The 21,209-nt window shown below is 37.4% G+C and overlaps 2 protein-coding genes across 2 annotated transcripts; both read left to right on the plus strand.

Moving 5' to 3' along the window:
* The first annotated feature begins 8,971 nt into the window (after positions 1-8,971).
* LOC115434317 (calcium homeostasis modulator protein 6-like) lies at positions 8,972-11,943 on the plus strand. Its single transcript, XM_030156204.1, has 3 exons — positions 8,972-9,043; positions 10,364-10,828; positions 10,961-11,943. The coding sequence occupies exons 1-3, from the start codon at positions 9,002-9,004 to the stop codon at positions 11,306-11,308; spliced, it is 855 nt and encodes a 284-aa protein (XP_030012064.1). The 5' UTR covers positions 8,972-9,001; the 3' UTR covers positions 11,309-11,943.
* Positions 11,944-17,671: 5,728 nt separating this feature from the next.
* LOC115434320 (calcium homeostasis modulator protein-like) lies at positions 17,672-20,022 on the plus strand. The gene is made up of 2 exons (XM_030156207.1): positions 17,672-18,919; positions 19,057-20,022. The coding sequence occupies exons 1-2, from the start codon at positions 18,494-18,496 to the stop codon at positions 19,261-19,263; spliced, it is 633 nt and encodes a 210-aa protein (XP_030012067.1). The 5' UTR covers positions 17,672-18,493; the 3' UTR covers positions 19,264-20,022.
* The last annotated feature ends 1,187 nt before the right edge of the window (positions 20,023-21,209 follow it).

Raw genomic sequence — 21,209 nt, forward strand, 5'->3', positions numbered from 1 at the left:
ATGTAATCTTAAATGCTCCTAATAAGCGTGTGTCAAACCAAAATGTAAAAGAAATCCACCAGGTTTTGAAACTCAAAAATATTTAATTCTGAAATATTTCTAATAAAAATTAGAGAACAACCGTCAATTTCCTGAATGTCAAGTTTACTGCATTGTTCTTTTTTAAAATTATCCAAACACAAGTAAAAAAGTACTATTTGAAGCATATTTCACGAGTTATACATCTTCTGGTGCACAGTATAAAAAACTTAAATGAGATATTTTAAAAAGGACAGTAATCAAAATTAGAGAACACTTTCAGAAACCTGTGTAAATCTGGCACCTGGTGCTATTTTCCTGAATTATTTGACAAAGACTATTTAACTGGCTGCCTGACTTCCAGTTTTCACTGACTTCACAAGATGGCAAGCTGTCCTAAAGTGACTGAAACCCTCCGGCTGCAGGTTGTCCATATGAAGGTCAAAGAGATGACCCTGTCAGCAACAGCAAGAGAAGCTGGTTGTTCTAAATCTGTGATTTCCAGAATATTACATCTTTACAAAGTCACAGACTCATTCAAGTCCACCAAGAAGGCTAGCCGCCCACCTTTGACAAATGAAAGGGAGGACAGGATAATACGAAGAACCTCAATGAAGAATCGGTTCAACACTGCAGCTCGAATTACTCTCCAGTTCAGCGCTGAACAGGGTAAGACTCTATCTTGTCGTACAGTGAAGAGCATTTGGACTACACGCCCACTCCACAGTGACCAAACAAAAATAATCAAAGGTTAGATAAACCTATGCTGAGGAACAGAGGAAAACTGGTCCAAAGTTCACTTCAGAGATGAAAGCAAGCTTAATTTATTTGGGTCTGATGGAAAACATTATGTTCATCATCAAACTGGGGAGAGACTGAACCCAAAGTGTGTAAAGAAGTCAGTGAAAGGTGGAGGAGGAAGTGTCATGGTTTGGGAACTGTTTTCTGCAGCAGGAGTTGGGCCTCTGTACAGCTACATGGCTGAGTAAATTCAAATGTTTCTCAGAACCTTCTTGGACAACATATGATTCCTTCACTGCGTTCATTACCCACTCAGTCAGCAATTTTCATGCAGGACAATGCCCCCATCACACAACAAAACAGGTAAAGTGCTTCCTTGAAACTGAAAACGTTGAAATGGCCAACCTAGAGTCCTGATCTAAACCCAATAGAAAACCTCTGGAAAATCCTTGAAGACAAAGTTATGGCCAACAAACACACTCCAGTCACCAAACTGTGGAAGAAACTGGAAGAAGAGTGGACCAAAATCATACCAGAGCAGTAGGAAAGTCTGGTGATGTCCTGTGGACGTAGATGTGCTCAAGTCATTCAAAGCAAAGGCCTGTACACTTCCTACTCATTTTTGACCGTCATACCCTACAGAAAATTTAGTTTTGATCTTTCTTTGAGCTCCAGGCATTGCTGTTATGTAATTTTGATCACTGTGTTTTCCACAAAATAAAGGGAGGGGTTTTTTTTGTTGTTGAAGTTCCTTTGTTGTTGAGAAACACTGTTCTGTTAGCATGGTATTGACACAATGCAAAATACTTTAAATGTTGAGCATTGAAGATTACATTATTTCAGAATGAATCAAGTTTTCATAAATTGTTCTCTAATTTTGATCCCTAGTGTAAGTATGAGGTTCATGAATATAATCCAGATTTTACACATTTACACCAGTAGGACTTGAACAGATGTTTGGAGACATTTGAACTGATGCTGGTTCTCTCTCATCTTACATAGAGTACAGATAATTAGAATCTGTACTTGTTACCAACAGGATTGTGAGTTTGATTAACTTATTTTTTAGGTTTACTTGTTTCCCACCCTTTGATGTTAAATTAAGTGTCACATAGATTAATTTTATAAGACAAATTACACAACCAAAATATTCACAGAAAATTATCACCTCAACATTATATTCAACTCACTGAAGTTAGTGACCTCTGAACTTCTGAAAATAATTGAATCAGTCAGAGACCTCGTGGTTTTCACCTTGACCTATAACCTTCCATAATTTTAAGGTCCAGATCAATTCCATTGATTTTAAGGTCCTTTTAATAGTCTTTAAATGTCTTAATGGTCTTGCGCCTTCTTATCTTTTAGACTTGCTTTTACCCTATGAACCCTCGCGGACCCTGAGGTCCTCTGGCACTGGCCTTTTAACAGTTCCAAAAGCCAATACAAAAACCCATGGAGAGGCAGCTTTTCAGCATTATGCTCCTCGCCTCTGGAACACCCTGCCAGGGAACCTCAGGGCCGCAGAGAATGTAGAAATTTTTAAAACCAGGCTCAAGACCCACCTTTTTAATTTGGCTTTTAACTGATGCTTCTGTTTTATCTACGCAAAGGTTTTATAGTTATATTTAATATATATATCTTAAGATTCTTTTAACCAGTGCTTCTGTTTTATCATTTTAATGTTTAATATTTTTATTATTTTCATATATGTCTTAAATTTAGCTTCTTTTAATCAGTTCTTTTATATCTTTTTAATGTTTCTTATTCTCCGGTGTTTCATCAGAGGGAGCCCTCCATGCCGGGGGGCGGCTGTGGACTCCGGGGGCTGTGGCGCCTTCTCTCACTGGGGTCCGCTCCTTTCTGGTGGGTGGGGGTCCCAGTTGGCCCTCTCCCGCTAGTTGGGATGCGGGGCTGTGTTGCTGGTGCCTGGTCGCCGGGGTCGGCGGCTGCCTCCTGGTGCGGATGGCTCCCTGAGACAGCGCCTCCTAAATTGATCTTTTACCTTTACTTGTACATTTTTGTTCTGGTCTACCCGTGCTCAGTCAGTCTTCTTAAGTATGTGTGAGCTTGTGGGTTTGCATGTATATGTGTGTGTGTGTGTGTGTGTGTGTGTGTGCGGGTGAGTGGGTGGGTGTGGGTGGGGGGCGGTACTGATTTTTAAACTGATATGTAAAGCACTTTGTGCTACAGTTTTTAATGTATGAAAAGTGCTATATAAATAAAGATTATTATTATTATTATTATTATAATTATTATTAAAACCGTGAACAGTTAAGTACAGTAACTTTACATTAGATTTACAACCAGGAAATAAACCCAGTCTACATCCATGAACATGGTCCACACTAAAACCAGAACCATTCAGAGGCAGAACCAGCAGAACTGACCCACTGAACTTGCATGGGTCTCCTGGTCCTCTGTGTGGTTCGGGTCTTAATGCTAGCTGTCTGCTTAGCATGTACCGCTAACGAATGTCGCTAATGCCTTCTTCAGGTGTTTTCTACTAACACTGTCTGAAAACACTTCCTACCTCTCAGTAGTCCATCATATCACAGCGTCCACAGGTTTGTAATCAGTTCCAAACAGAATAAGCCCATTTTGTAATGTGTAATGTTCTGTTTCATGCTGATTTTCTCCAGTATCTGTTGTCTATACCGCCTCTCACCTCTGTCCGACTCCCGCTCACCTACCGCCCACCCCTGAGCCAATCAGAAGACAGCATCCATGACAAGACATGTCATTAACCAATGAGAGCTCAGAGAAAATAAATGTTTGCTACATACAGGTACAGCATTTGTGTTTTACTGTACAAGTACTCACTAACCATGTACAGGAAAGACTACATTTACAACTACTAAACTAAAAACACCTGATGATGATAATAATAATCTATATCATAATACTAGAAGGGCTCAGAGCGTCTGTGTGTAGTCGCTTTTCCATTGGACATCTGCGCAAAACTTTACCGATATTTACAAAATGTCGAAAAAACAGAAGTGTGTAATGTTGGTTTTTCCATTAAATCACAAATGCAATGATTTGTTTATTATTATGAGATGACACGAGAAGTCATTCCATAAACATGGTGACGAACATAAATATGGTGTTGATTTACAGATATATTCATTATTATTATGTATTACCCCTCTATCTCGTAGTAAATTTTAAAAAATTATTGGATTTCCTGGTGTGTCCACACACTCCGTGACATGATTCTTCTTCTTTGCTTGTTGTAACGTCTGTCAACATCCATTTTTTTTTAATTCAGCTGACTCTAGTTGTGAAAAAAGGTCTGTCCATTGCAGTTTTGCGTGATACACCATTTGCGCTATGCCCGGAAAACCACCTCTTGCCAATGCGAAAACTTTTAGTCGAAAAATGAAACTTTTGGCAAAATTGTCGTTTTTCCCTTAGGTACATTTTTATGCACAAGTTATATTTGCACAATTTGAGGGTCAATAGAATATAGTTCCTATAGTTGAGGAATAGTCTTGTCTCCACATTAAATATGTCAGCAAGTTAATAGGACCAGTATTTTCGGAGATATTAGTCATTTTGGAATACAATAGCCTTACAATCATAGAAGCGCAGCACTGCATGATGGGAAATGAAGTTAAAAACAGGAATGCCACATTTACACACTGTAGTCCGGACATATCTGTATCGGAGCCAGTTCTGGAGAGGGCAAGAGGGGGTAATTACCCCTTAAACAGACGTCCTGCCCCCTCAAAACACATTTTGCGAAGTTTCAGGAGGTAGGGAAAAGGAAAATGAGCTTCACAACAGCGACAGACGTAGAGCACCTATTAAGTTTCACTTTTACTTCTGCACCTACTCATTGTGAGGTATGTGCAGACCCCCCCCCCCCCCCAGGGTTTACGAATCATCCCTGGTCATGAGTTCTGCGGCTCACTTTTTTACTCTACAGGTGCACCTGAGTATTAATGTGTGAATTGCTGTTCACATTTTAAAGAATTACTTACCAAACAATTCTTATGTCATTACTTATACAATATAGACCCAATCCCAATTCACCCCTTACCCCTACCCCTTGGGCCTTGCACTTGACACTACCCCTTGAAACAGAGCTGCATGGGTTAGGGGTTGAAACATCGTCCTATGAAATGGGACAACCCTTCATGACTTGTACTGATGTCACAACGTCAGCAGCAGTCATCGATGCCGGTATAAACAGATGCAAACATTTTGTTTCCAAAAGTATTCTCCATGTCGTCAACAGCTTTAACCATCTCTGTTCCATGGGCTTTGGTCATCTTTTTGTGCCTATCAACTACAAACTGCAGAAATGTGATCTATAACACATTGAAATGGCATTAAACAGTTGATCAAATGATTAAGTTGTTTATGAAGAAAACACATACATTTGTGTGTTTCTTTCATCACACTACTGCATTTTTTGGCTGTGTTTACCTCCATCTTGCCAATGATTCAAAACAGAATTATGGGAAATTTCTCCTACCCCTCTGTTCGTAATGTGGTCCTGGAAAATCTCCGTTTCGAGGGCCAAACAGCCCTCTGCCTTAGCCCTTCCCCTCCGATTAATTGTGACTCGGGACATCACTACTCGTTCACATGTACGCGCAAAACGGAAGGGTGGGGGTAAGGGGGAGGGGCCAAGGGGTGAATTGGGATTCAGTCATAGACTAACATCTTTTCCCAAAGTCTGCTCTCCCCAGCATAAAAACTACAACATCTACAGTCCATGGCTCCCCACAGGTCACAAACTAGTAATAATAATATGAACAAATTCCAAACAAGTTCCAGGCACAACAAACCCCACCCCTTGCATGTATTGTAGCTCATTTTGGCGTCGATCCAGCTGATGTCATCATGTCTATGTGTGTGCTGATGTCAGCATATCAGTTGCCTCTATATATGTGCCAAGTTTGAAGTAAATTGAAATAAAATTGATATTTTTATAAGCATTTGAAATTTCACCCATTATAAGTAAGTGGGAGAAGAAATAAGATTTTAAAAATTCATTTAAAAAAATTTAACTTTGACCTACTTTTCCCAAAATGTAACCACATCCATTCTGGGTCACTGGCAATGTATACACCCAGTTTGGTCTAAATTCAACCAATAGTTGTGCTGCTAGAGTGTTAACAAACAAACAAAGAAACAAACTGAACTAAAAACAATACCCCTTGGGGTAATAATAATAATAAAAATAATAATAATAATAATAATAATAATAATAATAATAATAATAATAATAATAATAATAATAATAATAATTTTAATTTGACACATGTTCAATTTTTTTTTAAAACATCTCAGAGGCAGACATGTTGAATATCTGGAAGGTTCAGGTCTGGGACTGATCCAGACCAGGTTCAGGTCTAGGACTGGGACTGGGGGAAACGGGGACGGTGTTGTGGAACTTCCTCTGTCGCCCGCTGAGAAGCAGAAATAAAGATTGAAGAGTGGTAGATTGTCTTTTGGTTGGTTTCTTGGTTTATTGTATGCTGCAGCAGTAGAACCTGGGTCTAACAGAAAACAGATACTGATACAGATATTGGAGTGAGGGGAGTCAACTTCTTCAGCTGTGAACAGAAGTTCTATAAGATGAGATAAACAGGATGCTCATCCGCCAGTACAGGATGCAGATAGACGTCTGCAGAGTACAGCTTGTGGTTGTGTGGCACATGTGTTCTGCAAAGCATTTACTCTTACAGATTACCTGAGTGTGCAACAGTCACGTTGTTGAAACATTTAGACTTAGGAGCTAGTTTTGTGATACACATTGACCAAATAAGGTACGATTGGTAATGCTGGAATAGGACTGGTTAAACATTCGAGGGATTATGGTTTTCCTCCCTCAACATTCAGAACAAAAACCACAAAGACACTGTTGTTGAAATCCAACCACAGTACTTTTACTACAGTACTAAAGTACACAGTATGATGTGTAATTTTACCTGTAACATTAAAAACTGCACTTTAAAATACAATACGTGGCAGTGAGAACGGTTGCATAACACACACAAACTGGTGTAAATACAAGATAAAGTTTATTAACATTTGGTTTCTCATCTTGTTTGCTTCGACTATTAATTACTTTCATTCAGGACTCTAAAAGATGACACAAGTTGACACTATATATGTAAATGTTCAGAACATTTTGGTTCTTTTCACTTGGCCCTGGTTAATGTTGACATCAGATACATTGACTACATATGACAAACGGTGGAAACATTAAATATAAGCAAGAGGTTCATGAATACAATCCAAGCCTTACACATTTACACCTGTAGGACTTTAACAGATGTTTGGAGACATTTGACCCCTGACATAAGAAAGTTTTCATCAAAAATCCAGAAAAAACATCTGGTTCACAACTAAAGATTTTTTTTTTTTTTTTAATTCTATTTTTATTGAAAGAAATCAGATTTTTTTTTTTCATACATTGAAAAACACAAACAAATACACAAACTATTCACATCCAGAGAGTGGCTGTAAAAAAAAACAAAACAAAACCATTTACAGCAGCTCATCATGGTCCTGGCAGACAGGATCTCAAAGTAAAGAATCAATGCATAAAGATAAACAAAAACATATTTCCTTCAGAGGATTTTTGGGTTCATATTCATGCATCCATCTCAGCAAAATCAGATCTCAAAGGCTTTACATATCTCACCCATCCCTCCCAGTGTTGCACAAAAACATCCATTTTCAAATTTACAGTGAAGGTTATTCTTTCCATCCTATAAATTCCTGTGGTTATGTCAATTCAGTTATTTATTGTTGGTTCTTCTTGTGTCATCCATCATTTAGTTATTGCTTTTTTTCCTGCAGCTGATAATATGCTAAATAGGTATCTGTTTATGTTTTTGACCTCTGGAGAAATGCATCCCAAATACATGGTTTTGAAATCAAAAGGTAAGTTGGTATTAAGAATGATGTCTATGGCTTTATGTATTTCTTTCCAATAATGATTAATTAACTAAAGACATTTTAGAACATGTTTAAAGCAGGGGTGTCAAACTCATTTTAGTTCAGGGGCCATATTCGGCCCAGTTTGATCTCAACTGGGCCGGACCAGTAAAATAATAGCATAACAGCTGATATATGACAACTCCAAATTTCTCAATAACTCCTAATATTTAAGAAAAAAAAAAGTTTATATTATTTTTTTAACTAAAACAAAGAGAAAACTGTTAAGCTGTCATTATTTATATGCACAATGTAATATTATTTTTTAGTGCTGTCAAACAAAAATTTTAATCAGATTAATGACAGGGTTACTGCGGATTAATTTCAATTAATCATAATTAAATATAATTCATTTTTTATTTATATTAATCATGTTTCATTTTGCATCAGCAAACAGACTCAAGAAAGAAGGGAATATATCTGCACTTAACGTGTTTATTAAACACCTTCAACACTTTCAGTAAAATAACTTGAAACATCTGTTCTGTCTTTGTTTTTTTTCTCCTCATATTTCCATCCAGAGGGCCAACATGCTGTTCAGCATCTTCCATCTTTATGGGTTGGTTCTGCTGCCTGTCACTACTGGATCAGCTGACCATTTGTGCATGCACAGCAATAACTCTACTGGGACTAACTGCATGAAATGCATTGCCAGATACGTTCAGAGTCATTCTGTGCTGGAGACGGGTTAATTACATTAAAATTTTTAATCAAATTAATCAAGATGATGGATTAATCCGCATTAACGTGTTAATTTTGACAGCCCTGGTTTTTTTTTTACATTAAACCAAGAGGAATATTTAGAGTCATAATTTATAGGTTATTATGCTTTTATTTTATTTTCAAATTCATCCCGTGGGCCGGATCAGAACCTTTGGCGGGCTGGTTTTGGCCTGCGGGACGCATGTTTGGCAACTGTGACCTAGAGACTCCATTTATTTCTGCTCCATTCGGGGTTTGTGGAGTTGGAGGAGCAGCTGATTCTATGTCCATGTTTTTTATCGACATCTTGGTTCCTGAACAGTGTCCACCGCTGATAAACAAATACTGTGAAAACTGTGAGTCTTGATGGAAAATGATTTAATGGTATAACCTGATGAAGCTGATAATTCAGTTTATCTGTCGTCAGTTTAGTAACTATAGTTAATCAGCTTGAACCATGTGATAAAATGAACTGTGGGTTCTAACACTGGCACATATTGAAAGTAAAAATAAAGACGTATAAATACTGATGTGTGTCTGTGTTCATCTCATTCAGCTTCCTGTTACTTCAGGACCATCGTTGATGATTCTTCTTTCATCTACAGCACTAAAGGAAACTGTGACGGTAAAACCCTCCTGCTGTTTGTCGTCTGTTTGCTTGTTCATTCATTTGTTGGTTTATTCATGTGTTATTTTGTCTGTTGTTTTCTTTTTTCTACCGATGTTTTCACTGCCGTCTGTCTGTTTTTGGACAAACTGTTCATTTAATTTCTTGCTGACAGTGACTACAGATGGTTAGATTTTGATCAGTAGGTCAAATGTCAAGGTCAGGAAACAAGTACATTACATGTAGAATGTACATGTAAACATTTACATATAAAGTAAAGGTTACATGGGAAACATACATTTTTTTGTGTAAACTTCACATGTAAAGTTAAATATACAGTTTTAAAGGTGAACTAACTTTATCATCCCTGTTGGGAGAGTCAGTCTCTGCATTTTACCCATAATTCCCACAGTGTAGCATTAGCATCAGGAGCAGCTCCAGTTCTTCATCAGTACCGCAGTTTGGAACACCAACAGGAAAACTGACCTACATTTACCTGATTATGATGATGAGAAACTGAAAGAAACCCACAAGACATAGAGAAAACAGAAACGCAACACAGAAAGTCTAAAGAATCAAACCCCCAACCACATTACTGTGAGGCTAAAGTGCTAACCACTGCACCACTGCTAATAGTAGACCTGAAGTTCACATTTAAAGCAGCGTATGACGATTGTCACCAATTTTTCATCAAATCTGTAAAACCAGAGTCGTAGCCTAATTATCATGAATCCATTAGTCTTTCTGTGATTACACACCTGAATCACTTCCCTCATGGTGAACATCTTCAAAGATGACTCCATCACAAGCAGTCTGTTTGTTTACATACCAAACCCTCACTAAACCATCACTTGGGCCTTTTTGGAATTCCACGCAGCCACAGTATGGAAACAACAGCAACAAACCCTGAAACAGCTTCATTGCTTTTTGCTGCTGTGGCTGCATGGAATTCCGAAAAAAGGCCTGAATGACGGTTTGGTTTCGGTTTGGTATGTAAACAAACAGACTGCTTGTGATGGAGTCGACTTCAAACTTGTTCACCGTGAGGAAGTGATTCAGGGTGTAATCACAGAAAAACTAACAGATTCATGATACTTAGGCTATCACTCTGATTTTACAGATTTGATGAAAAATTGGTGACAAATGTCATACACTGCATTAAAAGGTTAAAGTTAAAGCCTGAACATGTCCATGTTTTCAGATTTCATGCCAGGTTATGTGTGACACTAGTCTGCTCAGCTTCCTGTTGGAAATCATGAATTTGTTGTTTGACACCAGTGATATTAACTCCTCTGTGATTTCCTGACACTCCTTTATTTTTTCTCTAAAAATAACAAGATGCAAAAGGCGCAGAAGGGTCTGATTTCCTATGTGAAGACTGAAACTGAGAAGCGTTCTGGTGTTTTCTTTGTGGTGTCTGGTTTGGTCCTGACTGGCATGGAAAAAGTCCTGGAGACGGAGTTTACATGTCCATGTAAGTCTGGTTGGAGCGCTTGGTTTTCAGCGGCCTATTTCCTGGCTCCTTTCCTTCTCCTCTTTGTGGTGATGTTGAAGATCACAGGATTTAAGTGGGTGTGCTCAGTGGAAACCGTGACATCGGTGCTGCAGAGCCTGGTTCCACCGGTGACATGGCTTGTCCTGCTCTTCATGGACGGACGTTATTATGTGTGTGCAAGAACCTACTGGTCCGGACATCTGGTGAAAGATGATAGCCATATTCCTGAGAAATGGTGTAAACCGGACGACACAACCTTAGCAGCAGAACTAGAAGAAAAAACCCGTTGGTGGTTTTCACAGTCCCAGGTAAAGGTCAGAGGTCATGGAAAGGCATTGATTTAACCCAAAGGTCAAAGTTAATGAGTTGTATCTTCAGGTGGTTCCTAAAACACATGATGCTGAATGTTTACTGTCTTTTTTTCCTTGGTCTTTGTTTAGTTCTGGGGAGAGGCCTTGATCATCTCAGTAGTGGTAATTTTGCTAATGTACCACTGCACCATCTGCAGCTGCAGCAGCTGTGGCCGCAGTTTCCTCCGCAGCTACTGCCTCTGCTGCCTCCACAGCCTCACCAGCCTGCTCTGCTGCAATAAATGCTGTGAAAGGTGCCGTGAAAGGTGCTGTGATCGCCACTGCGACTGCAGCTATGAATGCGGCCAGTGGGTCTGCCATGAGTGCAACAAAGATCCTGAAAAACAAAATTGTCCAGAGAGAGAACCAGAATCATCAGAAACTGTTCCACTTGCTAACTTACCCACATCTAGTCAACCTGGGAACGAGGAGAAATAACCTATGATTGGCATCAGACACCTGATGTTTTGCTGTTTTTTGCAAGATTTGGTCTTTTTTAACTCTTCTCACTCTTTTGTCTGCTGAATGTTTGTAAAGCTTAGTTGTAAAACTTCTGATGTAAATGAATGGTTTTATTCAGTCATCACATCCAGTATAAATAAATACAATAGAGACTGACTTTATATTAAACACAGACTGAGGTCCTATAGTCCTGCTTAATTAAGGTCCAAAAAATAAAAGAAAAATTGGCCATAAAATTAAATTAATCAGTGTAACCATCACAAAAGGTCTTTTAGCTCTATATTGGTGTTTAACCCCAACAACAGCATTACATCTGCTTTTATTGCCTTTAGTTTTTGTCCAATAATCATCTTTTGTATCTAAAAATACTCATATCACTATTTTCAGACACTGATCATTGTTTGATTTGGATTTATAGGTTTATTAATATACAAAGTTTCTGGTGATGCTTTTTTTTTTCTTGCTTTTAAAGTTTTCCTTTTTATGCCATAACTAATTATCTTTATTAGTATTTTATGTTTTCTTTGCCCAAACAGTCGTTGGGTGATGTTTGTTGTTTTTGTGAGTGGAAACTGCAAGAGGAAGAAGTGGAACATCAGTGAAGCCATGGACCCATGTGTGGTTTCTATGCTGTGTTTTAAATTGTATCAGATATGTAAATCAGTGCATTCTGTTTTAGTTTACATTTCACATGTTGTAACTGTGTGTTATTTCATTCATTAATCTCTCTCTGGATGTAAACAATTCATTACACATGCTTTTTATTTTTACTGAGTCTTTCTCTGTGAAATAGGAAGTGGTTGTAGTTTCACTGTGTTACGCCCCGGCCTAGGGGTTCACCAGGGCGAACATAATGTGCTCAACTCTTGTCCCCTCCCAGCTCCCAAGCACACATGTCAGTCAAAAACTAAAATTCACAATGTTTACTTTTATATCAACTAAGGAAGGGTTAGGGGAGGGAGTGGCTAAAACAACAAACAAAATCTCTTCTAGTTCAGACTAACTTACCTAATCCAAAATAAATGCAAGAAATAAAATACAGAAAACTTACCTAACTACCTAACCCAAAAACAGGAGAAAACGGGAAAACAAAAGAGCCGACCTCCCCTACCAGAAAAAGGTTCAATTTACAAAACCTATTTACAACTATAAACAATCGAATTTTGCAGGAGCACACGAAGACTGATGGTCACACACAGAACACAGGGTTGGAAGCTGGCAGGAGGCAAGAGAGAGCATGGATGGAAGCTCCAGGGCCATTTTTAAAGGGGCCAGGTAATCCTGTTCCACCAATCAGCATCCTGCAAACAAACAGACACAAAAGGACACAGCACACCTACAGGACGAGGGAGAACACATACACTAAACAGAAGACATATATACATATACAGATAAATAGACAACTTCTGACCCAGGGTCATAACAACTGTATTTTATACAACCCAGGCCTCAAACTGCCATTTTCAGACAGATTTACATAACTTGTGTTCACAGCTAAGAAAGTTGACTCTCCTCACTCCAGTATCTGTGTCAGTATCTGTGTTCTGTCAGACCCAGCTCCTCCTACTGTAACGTACAATAAACCAACCAAAAGACAATCTACCACTCTTCAATCTTTAGTTCTGCTTCTCAACGAACAACAGAGAAAGTTCCACAACAATGTCTACATTTCCTCCTGTCCCTGTCCCAGATGTGAATCTGGCCCTGAACCTGGTCAGGATCAGTCCCAGATCTAAACCTGGTCCTGATCAGCCTGAATGCATCCACATGGACACATGTCATCTGTTGCCATGACGATGGTGTGCATTTTAGCATCAAGCAGGAAGTTGCTATAACTCCATAATCTTCTCTTTTTTCCAAATTATTATTCCACCCACAGGGTCTGATCCAGATCAATTTCAAGTCTGGGACCAATCCGGACCAGGATCAGGTCTGGGACTGATCTGGACCAGGTTCAAGTCTGGGACTGAACCGGACCAGGTTCAGGTCTTGGACTCTGCTGCCCCCTTCTGATACTTTAATATCACATTTAGTTTAGTTTTGCTTTAAAGTGTTTACGTTAGATGAAAAATATTAAACTTAACCACAAGTTGATTTTGTTAGACAAAAGATGACAAAAGATAAAAACAAAAGATAAGAAATTTTTAAAAATCATGTCATAAACATGATGTAAAGTTTGATTAAAACCACAGAACGATGAAGCGAGTTTGACATTCATGTTCTATTAAACACTGTTTTTTCATTACTAGTCTGAATTTTAGAATTAGAATCAAATGAATCATAAAAAACAGATACATTTTTAACATTTATGTGATGGTAAGAACAGTTAACACACACAAACTGCTGTAAATACAAGAAAAAGTTAATTAACATTTAATTTTTCATCTCGTTTGCTTCTACTGTTAATTACTTTCATTCAGGACTCTAAAAGACGACATAAGTTGACGCTTTATATGTAAATGTTCAGAACATTTTGGTTCTTTTCACTTGGCCCTGGTTAATGTTGACATCAGATACATTGACTACATATGACAAATGGATGGAAACATTAAATATAAGCAAGAGGTTCATGAATACAATCCAAGCCTTACACATTTACACCTGTAGGACTTTAACAGATGTTTGGTCTCGGACATAAGAAAGTTTTCATCAACAATCCAGAAAAACATCTGGTTCACAACTAAAGACATTTTAGAACATGTTTAAAGCAGGGGTGTCAAACTCATTTTAGTTAAGGGGCCATATTCAGCCCAGTTTGATCTCAACTGGGCTGGACCAGTAAAATAATAGCATAACAGCCGATACATAACAACTCCAAACTTTTCAACAACTCCAAATATTTAAAAAAAAAAAAAAAAAAAAGTTTATATAATTTTTTTAACTAAAAGAAAGAGAAAATGTTAAGTTGTCATTATTTATATGCATAATGTAATATTATTTTTTTAGTGCTGTCAAACTATTAAAAATTTTAATTAGATTAATCACAGGGTTGCTGTGGATTAATTTCAATTAATCATAATTAAATATCATTCATTTTCAATCTATATTAATCACGTTTCATTTTGCATGAGCAAACAGACTCAAGAAAGAAGGGAATATATCTGCACTTAACGTGTTTTATTAAACACCTTCAACAGTTTCAACAAAACAACTTGAAACAAAACAACTTAAAACAGCTGCTCCATCTTGTTTTTTTTTTCTCCTCATATTTCCATCCAGAGGGCCAATGTGCTGCTCAGCATCTTCCATCTTTATGGGTTGGTTCTGCTGCCTGTCACTGCCGGATCAACTGACCATTTGCTCATGTGGGTTAACATTAACTCTACTGGGACAAACTGCCCAGAATGCATTGCCAGAGATGTTCAGAGTCATTCTGCACTGGAGTTGGGTTAAATGCATTAAAATTTTTATCAGATTAATCAAGATGATGGATTAATCTGTGTTAAGGTGTTAATTTTGACAGCCCTATTTTTTTTTTTTTACATTAAACCAAGAGGAATATTTGGAGTCATGATTTATAGGTTATTATGCTTTTATTTTATTTTCAAATTCATCCCGCGGGCCGGATCGGAACCTTTGGTGGGCCAGTTTTGGCCTGCGGGCCGCATGTTTGACAACTGTGAACTAGAGACTCCATTTATTTCTGCTCCACTCGGGGTTTGTGGAGTTGGAGGAGCAGCTGATTCTATGTCCATGTTTTTTATCGACATCTTGGTTACTGGACAGTGTCCACCGCTGATAAACAAATACTGTGAAAACTGTGAGTCTTGATGGAAAAGGATTTAATGGTATAACCTGATAAAGCTGATAATTCAGTTTATCTGTTGTCAGTTGAGTAACTATGGTTAATCAGCTTGAACCATGTGATAAAATGAACTGTGGGTTCTAACACTGGCACATATTGAAAGTAAAAATGAAGACGTATAAATACTGATGTGTTTCTGTGTTCATCTCATTCAGCTTCCTGTTACTTCAGGACCATCGTTGGTGATTCTTCTTTCATCTACAGCACTCAAAGAAATCATGGCGGTAAAACCCTCCTGCTGTTTGTTGTCTGTTTGTGTCTTCGTTCATTTGTTGGTTTATTCATGTGTTATTTTGTCTGTTTTTTTCTGTCTCCACTGATACCACATTTTTACTGTCATCTGTCTGTTTTTGGACAAACTGTTGATTCATTTCATTTTCACCTGACAGATTTAGAGTTTAGAGAGTTAGATTTTGATCAGTAAGTCAAATGTCAAGGTCAGGAAACAAGTACATTACATGTAGAATGTACATGTAAACATTTACATATAAAGTAAGGTTACTTGTGAAACATACATTTTTGTGTAAACTTCACATGTAAAGTTAATTAAAGCTGCAGGAAGCAATGGGCGGGACCTCGCCCCATGTGTTCTGCCTCCTGCGACCGTCGTCACCTCAGCTCCACTCACACCTGTCCGTCTCTGCACCAGTTCCCTCACTTTGGCGTCCGTCCTCCTTGCATCCCTACAGAACACCTGAGCCTTTCTGCTAAAACCTCCATCACCTTTTAATGAGGCTTTTATTTTGAAAACCCTGCTGTGTGTATGCATGTGTGTGTGTGTGACAGACAGAATCCATTTGAGTGACTTGAAATTGTACAAACAGTTAAGCATAAAACTCATAATTTACCATTCTTAATAAGGCTTTTATTTTTGAAAAACCCTAGTGTGTGTGTGTGTATGTGTGTGTGTGTGTGTATATGTGTGTGTGTGTGTGTGTGTGTGTGTGTGTGTGTCTGTCTGTCTGTCTGTCTGTGAGAAAGAACAATTTTCAATGAACTAAAACTGTACAAACAGTCAAGTATGTGGTCATAAAAATTAACAAAAGTTATGTAATACTCATTATTGAGCATTTTTAATGAGGCTTTTATTTTGAAAAACCCTACTGTGTCTGTATGTGTGTCTGTGTGTGCGTGTGTACCATTCACATTCTTATCATGTCATAAAAATGAAGAAATGTTGTGTAATACTCATTATTTTGCATTTTGAATGAGGCTTTTATTTTTGAAAAACCCTATTGTGTGTGTGTGTGTGTGTGTGTGTGTGTACCATTTAAATCTGTATCATGTCCTCATTTTTATTGTAATTTTATATATATATATATATATATATATATATATATATATATATATATATATATATTATTTATTTATTTATTTATTTTATTTTTTTATTTTTTTATATTTTTACATACATATATTTATTCTTATTTATTTTTTATATTTTTTTTCTGTATTGTTAAAATGTTCTTGTATGGAACAGTTCACAGTAAAGCTGCTTTGCATGTTTTTTAAGTGGGGGAAAAGTCAAACTAGTGATCTAACTGTCAATTCATGGTGTTATAGCACCATCTTGTATTTTCATTGTATGCATTCCGCAAGAAAGGATTTCAGCCAATCAGCTTTCAGAATTCGGTTTCCTGCCTATGGCTCTCCTCGTAATAGGAACCGAAAAGATTGAAAAGAATGACTCAGCAAAAAGATGCCGACAAATCCCTCCTGTGAAACAAAGAGTGATCCTGTCACACAAATTGCGATTAATCCATAACCGGACAGCCTATCTCAAAAATTCTGGGACTGGTGGCTCGTACATAGTCTCCTGAATGCATTAATATATGTATCAAAAAAGTTTGAACTGAATAAGTGATTGTAGGAAGAGATCATCTTCTTAATTCTTTGGTGTTAGAATACATTCAAAGGCAGATTGCCAACTTCCTGTTGGATTAGGCTCATAGGTGTGAGCATGTGATTTGTGGGGCTCGATGAGACCAACATTTTGGCATCTGTTTCATGTCTGTACGACATTCCTACTGGCCGCTAGGGCCATTTTTGTGTACATGGGTGCAGAGCACATTTTGACACCTAAGGGGTTAATTTTGATATTGTATGAAACTGTTCACTAGAAATGACATGTCTGCCAAATTTGGTGAGTTTCTGAGCATGCTGTGAGGGGTCAAATGGCAGTTTAAAGTGTAAAAGCATACAAATAAAAACAATTTGAACAATACATAACCGTACAGCCTATCTCAAAAATGTTTGCATAGGAGAGTTGTGGTGAGTTTTGTGAACATATGGATATATAACATGTGGGAAAAAACCCCAAAGTGAAAAATCAGTTCCAGTTCCAGACATTGCATTTTTCCAGGCTTATATATATATATATATATATATATATATATATATATATATATATATATATATATATATATATATATATAAAATTAAGACAGTAATTAAAAAGTTGATCAGACACTTTTTTGAGAAGGGTTTACTCTATCTTTTGATGCTATTTAGAAGCCAATATGACCAATGGCCTCAGACTACTTTTAATTTGAAGGTTTTATTTTGACAGACAAATTACCAACTTCCTGTTGGAGTTACCTCAGAAGTGTCATCAAATGAGCTGTAGAGCTGGATTAGATGAACATTTTGCCATTGGTTTCATGTCTGTACGGCGGTCCTACTGGAAGTTTGTGTGCGAGCGTTTTTCATTGAAAGGCAAATTGCTAACTTCCTGTTAGAGTTAGCTTATGGGTGTTAGCATATGAATTGCCTCTCACTGTGTGAGTGGACCTGTGCTCCCGGCTCGGTTCCAAAATAAACAGTTTTAAAGGTGAACTCACTTTATCATCCCTGTTGGGAGATTCAGATTGTGCATTTTACCCATAATTCACACAGTGTAGCATTAGCATTAGCATCAGGAGCAGCTGCAGATCTTCATCAGCACCACAGTTTGGAACACCAACAGGAAAACTGACTGACATTTACCTGATTATGATGATGGCAAACTGAAAGAAACCCACAAGACATGGAGAGAACAGAAACACAACACAGAAAGTCTAAAGAATCAAACCCCCAACCACATTACTGTGAGGCTAAAGTGCTAACCACTGCACCACTGCTGAACCGTTTACACTTAAGGGTTTAAGCTAATGCCTAAATATGTCCATGTTCAGTTTTCATGCCAGGTTATGTGTAATGCTAACCTGCACAGCTTCCTGTTGGAAATCATGAATTTGTTGTGTTTGACACCAGTGAAATGAACTTCTCTGTGATTTCCTGACGTTCCTTTATTTTTTTCTTTCTGAAAATAAAAAAAGGTGGAAACGTGGAAGAAGAGCGTGTTTTCCTATCTAAAGATGGAAATCACAACACATCCTGATGTTTTCGAAATGATGAATGGTTTGCTACTCATTGGCATGGAGAAGGTGCTGGAGGCAGAGTTTGTGTGTCCATGTCTTCCTGATATGAACTTTCGCTATGCAGTGGTCCATTTTGTGGCTCCTTCATGTCTCCTCTTTATGGTGATGTTCAGCATCAGATCAAGCAGTGATTGTTGCTCAAAGGAAACTTGGGTTTTGATGGTGAAGAGCCTGGTTCTGCCCTTCACGTGGGTCTTCCTGCTCTTAATGGACGGCCGTTACTTTGTGTGTGGGAAATCCTACTGGCCCGGACGTCTGGTGAAACATGATGACCTTATTGCTAAGAAATGGTGTGAACCGGTCAACACAACCTTAGCAGCGGAACTAGAAGAAGAAACCTGGAGGTGGTTCTCGGAGTCCAAGGTAAAGGTCAGAGGTCATGGAAGGCCAGTGATGTAACCCAAAGGTCAATGTTAATGAGCTGTATCCTCAGACAGGTGGTTCCTAAAGACACATGATGCTGAACATTTACTTCATTTGTTTTCTTGGTCTTTGTTTAGTTCTGGGGAATGATCGTGATCCTCATTGTGTCGGGCGGGTGTATGCTGTACCACTTATGCAGCTGCTGCAAGTCCTGTAAGAAGAATCCAAAAGGAGGAGGACAAAGTCCCTCAGAACCACAACAGCACCCCCCTGATGATGGTTCTTCTTCTATTCCACTTGAGAGAGTAGACACATCTGGGCACCCTGTGAACGAGGAGGAATAACCTGTGATTGGCATCAGACAGCTGATATTTTGATGTTTACTGCAAGATTTGGTCTTTTTTTTAACTCTTCTGAATCTTTTGTCTGCTGAATGTTTGTAAAGCTTAGTTGTAAAACTTCTGATGTAAATGAATGGTTTTATTCAGACGTCACATCCAATATGAATAAATAAAATAGAGACTGACTTTGTATTAAACACAGACTGAAGTCCTATAGTCCTGCTTAATTAAGGTCCAAAAATGAAAGAAAAACTGACCATAAAATTAAATTATTCAGTGTAACCATCACAAAAGGTCTTTCAGCTCTATATTGGTGTTTAACCCCAACAACAGCATTGCATCTCCTTTTACTGCCTTTAGTTTTTGTCCAATAATCATCTTTTGTATCTAAAAATACTCATATCACTATTTTCAGACACTGATCATTGTTTGATTTGGATTTATAAGTTTATTAAATATACAAAGTTTCTGGTGATGCTTATTTTTGTTTTTCTTGCTTTTAAAGTTGTCCTTATGTCATAACTAATTATCTGTATTAGTATTTTATGTTTTCTTTGCTCATATAGTCATCGGGTGATGTTTGTTGTTTTTCTTGGTGAAAACTGCAAGAGGAAGAAGTGGAACATCAGCAAAGCCATTGATCACCACAGCCTTCAAGAGGAACAGTATTTAATCTGTTTGCATTTTGACTCATAGAATTAAAAGCTAAACCATGATACAAAAAAAAAAAAAAAACAGCTTCAGTATCGTCTCAGCCTCTAAGTGTTGCTCAAAGTCTGATTCATGCCATTTCATTTAATTTAATGTTCTTAACATGGTCTGTGTGGTTTCTATGCTCCATTTTAAATTAGATGAGTGTATCTGATGTGTAAATCAGTACATTCTGTTTTAGTTTACATTTTACATGTTGTAACTGTGAGTGTGTTCTTTCATTCATTAATCTCAATAAACAATTCATTACGCATGCTTTTTATTTTTACTGAGTCTTTCTTCGTGAAATAGGAAGTGGTTGTAGTTTCACTGTATTTTATACAATCCAGGCCTCGAACTGTGATTTACAGACAGATTTAAATAACTTGTGTTCACGGCTGAGAAAGTTGACTCTCCTCACTCCAGTATCTGTGTCAGTATCTGTGTTCTGTCAGACCCAGCTCCTCCTGCTGCAACGTACAATAAACCAACCAAAAGACAATCTACCACTCTTCAGTCTTTAGTTCTGCTTCTCAATGAACAACGAAGTTAAACAACAATGTTTACATTTCCTCTTGTCAGGGTTCGATCCAGATCAAGTTCAAGTCTGGCACTGATCCGGACCAGGTTCAGGTCCAGGACTCTGCTGCCATCTTCTGATACTTTGTCACATTTAGCTTAGTTTTACTTTAAAATTTTACTTTAAATGAAAATATTAAACTTAACCACAAGCTGATTTTGTTACACAAAAGCAGACAAAAGATAAGAACAAAAGATAAGAAATAAAAAAAATCATGTCACAAACATGATGTAAAGTTTCTTTAAAATCACAGTGATGAAGTGAGTTTGACATTCATGTTCTATTGAACATTGTTTTTTCATTACTAGTCTGAATTATAGAACTAGAATCAAATCATAAAAAACGGATAAATTTTTTAACATTCAACAAAAACAAAAGAAATCTAAAGTAAAGACCTTCATCACTGTGTGAAACAGAAAAATTTATTTCTATAAAGAATAAATAGATTAAAAAAAAAAAAAGAAAATTTTTATTTGAGGCAAAAAAGAAAGAAATTACAATTTCAGTCCATTAAGAAGTAGACATAATGAGTTAAACCAAACCAAACCAAACCAATATTCTGGTCAATAAAGATGTGTCTTTTAGGGTTAGATTACTGAAATAAAAAAAAAGAAAGAATAAAAAATAATAAAACAACCATACAATAGTAATAATGAATAAAACATACACACACACACAC

This window comes from Sphaeramia orbicularis, chromosome 15, assembly GCF_902148855.1.
Source record: "Sphaeramia orbicularis chromosome 15, fSphaOr1.1, whole genome shotgun sequence".
Taxonomy (NCBI): domain Eukaryota; kingdom Metazoa; phylum Chordata; class Actinopteri; order Kurtiformes; family Apogonidae; genus Sphaeramia; species Sphaeramia orbicularis.

Coding starts and splice junctions, on each gene's coding strand:
- LOC115434317 (XM_030156204.1), top strand. CDS start 9,002: ATGATTCTTCTTTCATCTACAGCACTAAAGGAAACTGTGACG. Junction 9,044..10,363: donor CACTAAAGGAAACTGTGACG/GTAAAACCCTCC, acceptor AAAAATAACAAG/ATGCAAAAGGCGCAGAAGGG. Junction 10,829..10,960: donor GGTGGTTTTCACAGTCCCAG/GTAAAGGTCAGA, acceptor GTCTTTGTTTAG/TTCTGGGGAGAGGCCTTGAT.
- LOC115434320 (XM_030156207.1), top strand. CDS start 18,494: ATGGAAATCACAACACATCCTGATGTTTTCGAAATGATGAATGGTTTG. Junction 18,920..19,056: donor GGTGGTTCTCGGAGTCCAAG/GTAAAGGTCAGA, acceptor GTCTTTGTTTAG/TTCTGGGGAATGATCGTGAT.